Raw genomic sequence first — 13,248 nt, forward strand, 5'->3', positions numbered from 1 at the left:
TATCTGCAACAACAATATATATATATATATATATATAATATAAAATATTCACAATTATCCTTATCTTTCTGAGATGTGTATATCTGAATGAGAGACTAGCATGATCCAAAGGTTTCATTTTTTATTTTATTTTTCCCTAGTTTGACTTCCCACATGTTGTTTCACAGGAAATATGAATCTGAGCCCATCTCAAGCCAAAAAATGTCTTTGTATTTTTGATACAATGGGGAAGGATTAGACTGTCTCTCGGGTTTTTATTGCTATCTGTGGTTCCATTAAGGAGATCCTTTTTAACTTCAGGGACTAACTGTCCCTGGGATAGGCAGTCTGGAGGACAGAAAGTGATAAGAAATGTCTCCAATTGGGGCAGAGACAGCAACAAAAATACAATTTTTGAGTACAAGGAAAGGTTAGAATCCATTTTTTTTTGTTTGCTCTCCTTTTATGCATTCCCTGTATCCCCATATTCCTCCCAGTTCTTGTACGAATGTCAATGAGACACACAGCAAGCAGAAATCTTCCAAGTGAAGCCACAGACAGCAATAAAAACCTGATAGAGATTCTAAGGCCCTATTCACACAGGCGCTGTCAGTTCTGATTAGCAGGGGATCCGTGCATGAATCCCCTGCTGTGCAAGCAAAACAAAACAGATGTCACTCTTGTGACACCTGTATCCATTCAGTATTTTCCTCCAGGTTGTAGACCCATGTTAGGTTTATGGGAAGTCAGATGGAAGTGGACATGTGTCCATTCACATCAGATTACCTCTGATCCATTACGATCAGGCCCGCCAAGAAGGAACTCTGTTCCTTTTTTCTTTAGTGAACCTAGACGGAGTTGGGGATAATCGAATGTCCGTCTGTTTAGATCTAGCTGCCCATAGAGTAACATTGGGCTTCTGATCAGATCCTCCTGAAAAACTGACCAGACTGGCTGTCTGAAAGGGGCCTAATTCTTCACCACTCTACTCAAAACTATCAACAACAAAAAAGTATTCAGGCTGAAGTTTGGGTTTTAACCTGTTTTTAGCTTTCCAAGCCTCCGTTTTCTAATACACAAAAATATGGATGTTGTATAACTAAAACATAACCTTGAGAACCAAGTCTGAACTACAAAAGTGGTTCGAATGCTTTCAAACCAGCCATATTGGTGCTGAGATGAGCCAAGGGATGTGACTTTACTTGCTGCCTGAAGAGAAAGCAGTTGAATTGGTTTTACCCAAAGAATTTTCAAAACATTGAAGATGGATATCCAGAAAATGTCAAACCTTTTATGGCAAAGCTCATTTTTACATACATCAGAGAGACAAAGTAACAAAAGCATTTTTGTTCTAAGAATGTTGGATACAACCAGTAATTAATTCAGAAGAAAAACCTTTTTTAGGAGTGTGAAACCTTCAGAAATTGCATGTACTGTTTAAAATGTTAACCTTGATGCCAATTACATAGTAAGCTCTTAATTAATAGAATTTTAAACAAAGGTCACCAGAAACACTTGTCTTCCTTACCTATAATGAATCAAACCTTTGGAACTAGATAGATCATTTTCAGTCATTTACATGGCTGTATACACTCATTTGAAAGATACCCTGTCACCATGTATGCCAGTTTTCATAGAAATGCTTTTGCGAAAGCAAAAATAGTACATCCTTGTAATGTTTTTAAATCCGCTTTAATCCTTAAAAGGAATTCGATACTTCTAGGGGTGTCAAAACCTACTTACTGCCGACCCCTGCCTCTACTACAGCACAGCACCCTGTATTGAGCTACTACGTACTGACCACAGGAAGTGCAATCAGAGTGATGAAAAGAAAGCACTCTCATTATGTGATCATGAGAGCTCCAGAGAGCTGTCAGTGCTGAATGATCACAAAACTTACAGCTATCTACAAACCTTTACCACTCTCAGTGTTCTTGGTAGGGATCCATGACCAACACTGCAACAGGAGTCAACTACTGAGTCTCTTCAGAGCTGTGTGTAAGGTATTCCCATGGTCAGTATCCATGAGGGATGGCGGAGGGAAGCTGATCTGACACTTCCAAAATGCATAATTAAAGAAGAACTATGAGGTGAATGATTTCCACTCATCCTCATAGTTTGAACGACCTGTGACAAAGAAGCTGACACATGGTTGACTCTATTGATCGTGAAGTGAGCAGAATCATGTAACCGTCCGCTCACTTCCCAATCATCTCCCTGTACTGAGCGGTGACTGTCAATCACTGCTCCCCGCAAGGGTTCCCTTCTTTGATCCTCCAGCGCTGAGTGTAGGAACGAATGGGGGGTGGGGGCGGGCCCAGCTGGCTCTGCCCCTAGATGGGCAGAGCCAGCTGTCACTCACGCAGCTGTGTGGATCTCAACAGTATTGTCGGGATCCGTCCCCGCTGTGGCGCTCTCGGTATATCGCAGGCAATAGTTCCCTATATACTGAGCTTTGGGTCACGGGAAGAGGTTAGCATATGTCCTCCCGTGACCCTTAAGAGAACTATGGATGAAAGACACTTACCCCATAGTTCTCTTTTAAACCAAATGTACAATTTTTGATCTAGTAAAAGAACATTTAAAAGTATATATAAAGTTAAACCTTTTATTACATTTTGGATAGCGTAGTGAAGGGATAAAAACCACTGGCCCATTGTGCAAATGTTCCTCCACCTCCTGTCCTGTAGATACAACAAGAAACCAAAGAAGATCTTTCCAAGGTAAGGGGAAATGCTCTCTTAGTTGCCTCTGCATGAAATGTCCCCATTAGAATACTTCCCATCTATTACTGTTCTGCTGACAACTACAAATTTAGGATTTTCCCTCCTTTTCAGCCCTGACGGCAATGATCACCAGGGCACATAGAGAGGGTGACTCTTCCCAGTGGGTACACACACAGCAATAAAAACCTGAAAAGTCTAACCCTTCCCCACAAAGCTAAAGAGAAAAAAAAACTGTTTTGTGTTTAGATACACTTTAAATTAAATATCAGAAATGGTAAAAGGGTCTCTTTAAAGTAAACCTAGCATGAGGAAAACAAGAGGCTGTAATTGTTGACCCTCTGAAAAGCTAGTTCCCTGGCTATTAAGCTGATCCTCTGGGTATAATACCTGCGGAGTCACCGTTCCAGAAAGAGTATACAGATCAGGAAATTTAGAGCAGAATCACAATTCCTTATCTGCAATCTTCTTCTGGGTCACTGAGTATTGATAAAAGAGAACCATCATGGCAACTATTAGATCAGTAATCACCTCCAAGTTTCTCTTTTAACAGATTTCCTTTTAAATGATACATTGATATAATAAAAAAAATCTATTGGAATTTCAGAACTAAAAAAGTCCCATCACATTATAAAATGACTCTTGATATATCTTCTCATTTGCATGTGTTGTGTGTTGAAAGCTCAATAGGTTGTCCTTAGCTGCAAACTCTTTTAATACATATTCATTCATCAACATTGCGTAAGGTAATGTAGAAAAATACAATGAACTGCAAATATGTTTTTGTTGAAAAATACAAATTTGTCAACTGCCTGGGGGGTGTACAGAAAATACACACCAATAGAACTCCATACTTTCAAAACAAATTTTCCAAGTAGACATTCCACCCTTTTTTTTTTGCTAATGTTCTGCTTCGGAGTAAGTCACGAGTGGCAGATTCTGTTTGTTAGAAAAGATAGTTTATCTCAAAATGTTTGCATCCTATATTTTTAACTATTTACAATTTTCTATAAATCTCTGAAGTGGAGTTTTTGTTTTTTTAAATCAAGTCCTTCATATTTCAGCAGAAACGTCTCTTCACATTACCTTTATCACCTATGAGAAAAGAGCAATATTTATGAAATGGTGCACCATACTAATCCCACCCCTGCCCATGGGTGCCAGTGAGTGTAAATAACTTCTTCTATATGAATGACGTTAATAACATGTCAAGTGACAGGCAATCAGTTGTGTAGCTTATGTAACTCATGCAGTAAGTGCATGTTTGCACATCAATCAATTAGCCCGCTGTATCGTTTTTCCAAAATTTGTGAGAACGAAATGGAAGCATACCGGTGCTTCTCTATTATACATCATTTCAACAGAGTACAACAGGGACATCAAATACATATGGTGCTTTTTACAGTCAAATTGTCCAGTGTAAACAGCACAAAACCCAAATCATTCCATATACTGTATCTCTACACTACAAAATTAATTGGAGCTGGACCACCCTAACATGCAGGTCAGGGACATCATATACTTTACATACAAAATTAAATCCCATCAGACAACTAACCGCACCTCTAGCTCAAGTTATCGCTTTATTAGATACATATTGATTTTAAAAAATACATCATTAACCTATAAAAAAAATAAAGTCAACACTTTCCATATATTTGTACACTCCACATATCTGTGCAGCTTAGCAGAGTGCACAAAACAGCAAAGGGTGGCCTCGGGAAAGAGATGTAGTCTTTGCCAGCAAAGTGCACACTGAGATCAGCATGACTTGAAGCATGTTTTAAACAGCTGTAGAGTGCTTGCTTTGGCAATGGAATCGATGTCCAACCCAACGAGGTGCTGGATTTCAGTTCCGATATTCCACCCACAAGATGCTGGATTTCTATTCTGATGTCCCACCCACAAGATGCTGGATTTCTATTCTGATGTCCCTCCCACAAGATACTGGATTTCTATTCTGATGTCCCTCCCACAAGATGCTGGATTTCTATTCTGATGTCCCACCCACAAGATGCTGGATTTCTATTCTGATGTCTCACCCATGAGGTGCTGGATTTCTATTCTGATGTCCCACCCACCAAGATGCTGGATTTCAAATCTCAGTTACATGATTTATTAACAGAGGTGAATCATAACATTATGAGAATATATAAACATTATACTCCTGTTGGTCTTTCTGTTGTTCATGATGAAAGATGTAGTTTTGCTTTAAGATTTAAAACATTTAAATATTTGCCTACATTTAGAAGGTTAGCATTAATACTCCTGTGGTAATACAGTTATGGCTTTGGCTAGAGGTAGCTGTCACATAATAACAAGCTAACCCCCAATTTATTTTTTTTACGATCCTCTAAATATTGAAATATACTCTCTGTCAGTAAAATATAATTGTTTCCTAATTGTCAGTAGAGTAGCTAGTGTAGCAAAGCAAACACTGATAAGTCTGTAAGCGTTAGCAATTCTTTCAGCAATATACAGCCTGAATTAAAATTATGTCGGAAACAGAAAAATCACAAAACTAATAATAAAATCTTCGCAAAATTTACAGCCTGAAATATTATGAAAGAAATCTCATGCAAGTTATTTACACAGATCATTTTTGTACAGGAATATGTTCACAGAGAGTCATGAGAAGTTTATGCTTTGCTGTTTGGGTTCAAAACATTAAATATCATTACCAACATTCTTCTTATCCTGATGTGACTTTGCAGTTAGTTTCGTCGTAGCTGATGCCACATAGACACTGGCTTTCTTAAGGTGGCTAACATCTGGTTCCAGTGGGTCATGCCCATCCCACTGACTGTTGGTCCGATGATCACATGTCCAGTATTTTCTGTTCTGCCATCATCACAGCATTCTGCCGCTGTCACCCTTAGAGACAGGTCCTAGAAAGACAAAGTCGATATATCATGCCACAGCATTTGGCAACCTGCAATTACACCGGTTTTGAACTGCTTGGAGGAATGGGGTGATTCTGGTTGCTGTTTGGATATTGGGGCTTCTGCTAATGGGCATTTAGAGCTTATGCAATCAGGCATCTAACGGTTCCAATACTCGTGAAAATTATTATCAAAGGTTCTTTTAAACCAACAGGGTTATTCACAAAAGGGTGAAGAATTTGGAGACGTGAACAAGCTCGGACATAATAGCTGATTTGGAAAAAAATCTCCAATTAAACTAACTCTAAAATTCAGCTATGTTGTCCTAGATTGTTCACTTCTCCTGCCTTCTCCAAACTCTTCACCCTCTTGTGAATAACCCTGCTAGTATGCTGATAATTAACATGTATAGGGATTTAACCCACTTCTATTTGCTATGCTCTTGGATATCATTCTGGAAGATGAGCATCAGAACAAATGGATCATACAGAGTTAGTCATATGAGTAGGCCAAAACTGATAAAATGGAAACAAAAAGGAGAGAGAGCGAAGCCCAACTACCTAGCACAGTGATTTGGGTGTGATTGAGCAAGGAGAATAGGAGTTATGGGATGTTGGTAAAACAAATTGTTTTACCAACTTCCCAGAATTCTTACTCTTGCTGTTATTATAATTTCCTACTTGGTTTCCAAACGCCACCACCACAGCGGAACAACAAAGCACTTCCACGCAACAGCATCACAAGCCTAACGACGCATCCATAATTGGGGCCAATGTCCAACCCCCCAGAAGTTAGTATAAGACTGTCCATACTTCTATACTCCTTGTCCAATCACACCCAAATCACTGCGCTAGGTAATTGTGCTTCTGTCTCTCCTTTTTGTTTCCACTGTACACATGTTGGAAACCCCGGCCTCTACTTAATAGGAGCCACACCCCCACGCAACAAACCCATATCCCCCCAGAGAGCGCTAAAAACTTTGGACTTTCCTTCTCTAACTTTTTACAAAACTGATAAAGCTCAGGCCACCCAGGCTGGGCATCTTATACTAAGCATCTAGGACTGGGTTGAGCATCTAACCTTTGCATACATGGCCATTTTAGGTGTGTGACACTAGCACAAACTGACACTGAGTACTCAGCGAATTGGTCACACTTCCGAAACTGCAGGATCCCACAGTTTGCCTGATTAAAAAAAAAAATTTAATAAAGGGAACATTTCTACATGCTAAAAATGCCTTTGGGAACAAGCTATCTGCTATCTAGTATTCAGAATAGCCATTTCATTCAATCAAAGTCCAAGTAGATATTTCTTAAGAAAAGACTGGAGCCTGAGAGACAGCGGTCTAGCGGTAAACTGGACTGGTACTCTTAAAAGAACAAGTAATTGTTTCTTCTCTAGCAGATGGTTGAATAATAAAATAAAGGGCTTAGTCATTTCCCTTAAATGAAATTAAGTGAAAGACTACCCAGCTGTAATTTGATTCATTTTAGGGTTTCTTCAGGATCATTATATTATTTTCAGTAATTTTAAAAGCAAATAAATAATCATGCTATAAAACACTTCCAGAGCATTAAGGACGGCATGATATTAAATATTACTCCTTTAGGAGGCTAAAGTAAAAAAAATCTTGACTTGGCAAAATTTACTGTGAAAGGCTGCAGGGGGCAGATCACACTCTGCATATCATAGGAGGATTCTATGGTTCATATTTTTTGAAAGCCAATAAACTTAAAGTGACACTAAACTCAGGCGTTAAATCTTAAAAATACATTCAAGTAACTTAACTATTAACAAAACTGTATCTTATTTGTGTATCACTCGGCTGTAGATCCTCAAATCATCTCTGAATTTGTGCCGACACTGTCCTTCCTTCTGGAGGGGGGCTACTTTTGTTCCCCATGGTCCCTGTGTGTGTTGTAATCTCACGTTTAGTTTACTCATTTGAAGTAAGATTGTAGTCCATTGAAGGAGTGAGCTTGAAGCAGTGGCTACTTTACAACACACACAGGGACCATGGTAACAAAAGTAGCCACCCTCAAGAAGGAAGGACAGTGTCGACACCAATGCAGAGATGATCTCGACTAGAGAAAGCCACGACCATGTGTCAGAGCGGGGAAGATGGCTGCGGTTGTGTTCGTCACCCGATGCAGAGTTTGCAAACTAAAGCAAAATTTTGCCGAACTTCCTGTTTGCGAACCGAATTGTTCGCAAACAGAAGCATTCGTGAACCGAAATAACACTGTACTAGGGCCAGCTGATATTGGCAGCAATTGCAATGCACTAGAACATCCAATCTAGCCAACAGATTCTAACCCCTAAAACAGACAGCTAGGAGTGTCTTGAGAAATCAAAGAGTATCCCTACAAACACCAAACCATTTCCTGTCAGTCTGAGTGATGACCTTTTTTAATGTCTATAGCATGTTTATGGATTAGCTTCTACAGATGATATAGAGATGTGCTCTCATGCTGGCAATTTGGTGTCCAAAAGATCTAGTTTTCAAACAATGTATCTTCCAAGTTTGCTGCAGTCTGCCCTCTGGTCTGTTTGTCAGAAGGTTCCTACAATCTTAAGATGGAGTTTCTCCCTGACTCACTCGCAGACAGCAAATAGCAACAGGACCTGGGATAGAACATAGTGCACCCTGGCAATCAGTTCACTGGACTAATATCACAAAAGTGAATACTTCCCAGGGGCATAACTATGGGGCCCAATACTATCTATCTCCATATTGTTTTATTCAGCCAAACATAGCATATGAACAAACAATTTAGGATAAAATGCATGCAAATGCCTTTCCGGAAACTCTATCAGATTTCTGTGAAAGGATTTAGTGTGCAGCAGTTTGTTTAATTTTTCAGTGGTACAGTTGTCAATAATGGGACTACTTTAAAGCAAACTTCTGGATGTATATACTATCAAACACTCAGTTACTGTGTAGTAAAGGCATCTTCAGGTGCCTGAATATCCAGTCACATGTAATGAAGAGGGCCCCATATTTTAGGAGCCCTTATATACTGTATACCGTCATAGAGCCAGCTGTGTCTGCCTGATTCTAACTACTGAGCCTAACTAATACTTAGTTCTTCTGATCATAACTGTAATGGAAGAGTAGCTAAGGAGGTCAACAATGTAGTCAAAAACAGATCAGCTTCTATCCTAAGCAGGAATGCTTTATGGTTGGGCAATGGAGAAAGAAAATGCACACAAAAAATGGTGCCACTTAGTTTAGGAAATATATTCGTCTGGAAAATCATGTCTAATGTCTCTGCCACCTTGAGATTGGCTGTTCAGTGCTTGGCAGGTGTGACCCATAGATTTTTAACAGATCCAGACGTTTTCTGTCATCTAATGTCTATGGCCACCATAGAGGCTAAGAGATTGCAGGCAACATAATATGCAGGCCATGCATTTAGTGTCACAATTGATCACCTCTGCAATGCAGTGATCAGTGCCATGGAGATCTGTCATTGCCAAGCCAGATCAATGGCACACATTAGTCAGGGGTAGTGCCAATGCAAGTACTACAATCAGAATGCCAGAACTTCGGGGAGCTCCAGCTGTGCACAGCAGAGGCAGAATATTAAACTGAAGGATGACCCTTTGAATGGTTGGTTTGTCTTTTGACATTAATATATTTACTAAAAACTGAAGATCAAAGTTTCCCTTTAAATCTATAAAGCAAAATGTTCTTCCATTAAACTTTGGTGACGATGGTGGCAGCAGAATTCTAAGAAAACTATCCCTAAAATAGAAATCGGGGTCAGATAGTGGATATGCATTAAATGGTTAACTGTATTATCCTGCTGTTCTTATACATGTAATTTAATATATTTATCTGCCTATGTCATGAAGTTTCAGCATGAGCTACAGTCACAATAAGCCAGGAATACAAATGTTACATTGAAAAATAGCACAATGTATTCGCAGCCACATTTTCAATCTCGGGCTCCCTGGGAGCTGCTATTCTGAGGATCCGGTTAGGAGGAGGGCAGCCTTTTACGTATGATTGTGATGACTCACCTGCAGTACTATGGCTGGTACAGAGAAAATCATGGCTTCATTAAAGACCGGGTTTCTGTCGTCCCGTTTCACTGCGGTCTTTTTCTTGCTGATCTTCCTGCCTTCTTGCAGCAGGTACACCTTTACAAATGGATCTGGGAATGAAATGACGCACATTTATTTGAATCAAGAGTCTGTCTGCATTGAAAGCTGCCACCACAAAGCACATTTGTTGCACAAAACCACAAAGAGCGCACAGTGGGCACAATTCCAATCCCTGACAGTCTGGATGTCATTTATAAACACAAAGAACACCTGAAAAGTACATATTCTTCCAGAGATACAGCATGGTGCATGGCCATTTTAGGTACAAACAATACTTAGGTATTTCAAATACATTTTTGATGATGCACACTTTTCAATCTACAGTAACTTTCTTTAGTTACTTGTAATCCAAAGCAAGCAAACACTACAAACGTGCCAATGTTCCAAGCTGCAAGGATCCAACAAACACAGCACTCCATAGAAGTTCCACTGAAATTCAAATCTTTAACAATAGGAACAATACACACTGATCCAAATCCCCAAACCGATCCTCAGATCTCTATGATTAAGTCCAACTGGAAATGGGTGAGAGGCTGAGGATCGGTGTAGGGATTTTGATCAGTGTGTAATGCATTCCTTTATATTAAAATAAAGACTTTCTGTGAAACCTCCGTGGATGGAGTGCGGCATTTGCTGGATACTTTCTTTAGTTACTCTTTTTGACCTCCATGTAAAGGTGATCATACATGTTAAATCAAGGGTAGGCAACCTTGGCAGTCCAGCTGTGCTGTGTTGAAACTACACATCTAATCATACCACTGTCTCTGGAAGTCATGTCTATGACTGTCAGAGTCTTGCAATGCCTCATGCGACTTGTAGTTCTATAACAGCTGGAGTGTCGAAGTTGCCTACCTTGTGTTACATGTATGATCTGACCATACAGCTGACTGTACAATCTCCTCTTGCTCTACCAGAACCAGCCTGATTCTATATAAACTGATTGATTGCTTAGGTAAACCCTCGCATTACATAGGTTTGGTAAATCTAAGGGCCGGTGCACACCTATGCGACACCTCACCGCGCGGCAATCGTGCATGATTCCGAGCGGATTGCCGCGCAGGCAGGAGTTGTAAAGGTTTGCACCGATTGGACTGTGGGTGCCATTATTTTCAAATGGCACACCAGTCGCACCGGGCGGCTCGCGTGGTTTCCTGCCACGATTCCGCCCGTGCTTCTGAACACAACAGCGGCTAAAACAGCAGCACGTCGTTTATCGCAGAAAAAAAAGTACAACTACCTTTTTTCTGCTATACACGACACGCGGCTGTTTTAGAAGCACAGGCGGAATCGCAGTGGAAAACTGCGCAATGCGCCCGACGCGTAGGTGTGCACCGGCCGTAAGATAAATTGTACAGACATTGTAAAATCAAATTGTAACACGTATAGGCAGCTAAAAGGGTCGGCTCAATCTCTGTGGTTCAGTTTTGCCAGTTTATCTTTTTGTCTTCTTTTTTCCTTCCTTGTCTATCTAATTTCTATCATTCCTGGGCCAGGAACAGCCAAATTAAATGTAGCAAATATGTAATGGGGTTAATTTACTGAAGGAGCAGAGCATGTTCACGTTCCAAAGTGAATTTTCACTTAGCTTATTAAATGTGGTGAACAGTCGATATTCAAAGAATACCCAATCAGGTGCATGGAAACTTAAATAAACACTATTTTTGCTTGCACATGATTGGATGATGGAATTCAATCGAACTTCACCTCATTCACTAAGCTAATGGAAACTTCCCTTGCAAAGTGAACATTCACCTTGCTAAGTGAAAAGGGCCTATATGTCTTTAGTAATTCAACCCTATTGTCTCTCTGGCCCCTAGACTTTACTGAACCTGAAGTCATGCCAGCTTCCATCTCAACCATTGTCGTTAGGAAAATACAACAGAGAGGGATTGGTCTTACATACCAGAGCATTCTCTTTATTATTTCTCCAGCATGTTCCCTTTTAAATATAAATAACTAGGCAGAAACAGCCAGAACTTACATTTAGAAAACTTCCTATTGCTTATTAGTATTCCAGAAGTGATGTATTAAATACGCCAGAAGCCAAGCTGTAATATATCTGCTGACCAAAAACAGTTCTGCACATTGATAAATACAATGCCTGAGCTCTAGGATGGGTTTCCAGCCAATATTATTCCTCAATGCTAAACAGTAGAGTTCATTATTTTTGCATCCAACTTAATATTCCAGAATAAGCCTCACTTACACCTCTGCGATGCAACGTTGCAGAGGTGCCATGGGGTCAGTGGTGTAACTAGAGCCTTCAGGGCCCCAGTGCAAGAAACCATGAAGTGCAACCGCCATTTATTTACAAAGTATTCGTTTGTAATTGTTAATTGTGACCGTTAATAATATGGCGTCCATGGCAGTAGATCATGGATGGCAGGAAATTATGGACGGGCTATTATTAAAGGTCACAATTAACGATTTAAACAAAATACTTTGTGAATAAATCCCGGTTTCCTCGATAATATTGGTCTGTGTGTAAGCGCAGATGCTGAGGTTGGCAAATTCGACTACGTCGGCGTTCTCGACAGAACACCGGTATCTGCGTTTAGTATCGGGGCATTTTCACGAGTATGAGTACTTGTGAAAATGCCCAGTATTAACACTGGTGTATCCCTACTTAAAAATATAATGCATTGCTGGGACTTGTAGTCCTACATAGTTGGTGCAATTCTGCATTGCTATATAATCATCATACAGCAATGCAGAATACCACCAGCTATGCGGGACTACAAGTATCAGCAATACATTATAATAAAAGTAAGGTATGCAAAATACCACCAGCATCCCCCCCCCCACTATAATGCATTGCTGGGACTTGTAGTCCTACATAGTTGGTGCTATTCTGCATTGCTGTATAATCATCATACAGCAATGCAGAATACCACCAGCTATGCTGGACTACAAGTCCCAGCAACACACACACACACTCTCTCTTCCCCGCGCCCCCTCCCACTCCAGACTTACCTTCCCTCTCCTGCAGGCCCATGGCCCTCTTCCTCGTCTCGGCGACCAGGGGGCGGAGCTAAGAGGAGACGTCCTCTTAGCTCTGCCCTAAGAGGCGGGGCCAGCTCATTCTCCGGGACCAGTGACAGCCTCTCCAGACCTTTCGCACAGCCGCCCGTACATGCTGCGGGTGGCTGTGCGGCAGGGAAGGAGCGGCACGATCGCGGGGGGGCCCTCTTCTTCCTTGCTGGGCCCCCCAAGTGGCAGAACGCCAGGGCCCGGTCGCAATTGCGACCCTAGTAGTTCCCGCCAGTGCATGGGGTGCGTTATGGTCACTGTAGTAGGGCAGCCCATTCATTTGAATAGGCTACTTACCGCAGATAAATCACACTGAAACAAGTGCAAGCATCTTTTCTTACTTTGATCCAATGCCCATGGTTCCACTGTTTGTTTATATATACAGTATAGGCTTATATGGGGCTCTGTCCTGAGGCTTGAGATGCTCCCAAAGAGTCTGCGGGGGTGTAATGTGCAGGCGCAGCCAGGACAGTGAAGATTTGCGGTGCTAGCTGTAAACAAACAGTGGAAACCACAGCCTTCTG

General features: G+C 40.9%; 1 protein-coding gene across 1 annotated transcript in view; it reads right to left on the minus strand.

Moving 5' to 3' along the window:
- Positions 1–4,944: 4,944 nt before the first annotated feature.
- SYT12 (synaptotagmin 12) overlaps positions 4,945–13,248 on the minus strand; it is a 54,789-nt gene continuing 46,485 nt past the window's right edge. Inside the window, exons 7-8 of the mRNA XM_018569364.1 lie at positions 9,611–9,744; positions 4,945–5,590 (exon numbers count right to left, since the gene is read on the minus strand). Coding sequence (XP_018424866.1) covers positions 5,417–5,590; positions 9,611–9,744 — 308 coding nt within the window. The 3' untranslated portion in view covers positions 4,945–5,416. The remainder of the gene's footprint in view (positions 5,591–9,610; positions 9,745–13,248) is intronic.

The sequence above is a fragment of the Nanorana parkeri genome, unplaced genomic scaffold (assembly GCF_000935625.1).
Source record: "Nanorana parkeri isolate BGI_ZX_2015 unplaced genomic scaffold, ASM93562v1 scaffold1325, whole genome shotgun sequence".
In the NCBI taxonomy this organism is placed as follows: domain Eukaryota; kingdom Metazoa; phylum Chordata; class Amphibia; order Anura; family Dicroglossidae; genus Nanorana; species Nanorana parkeri.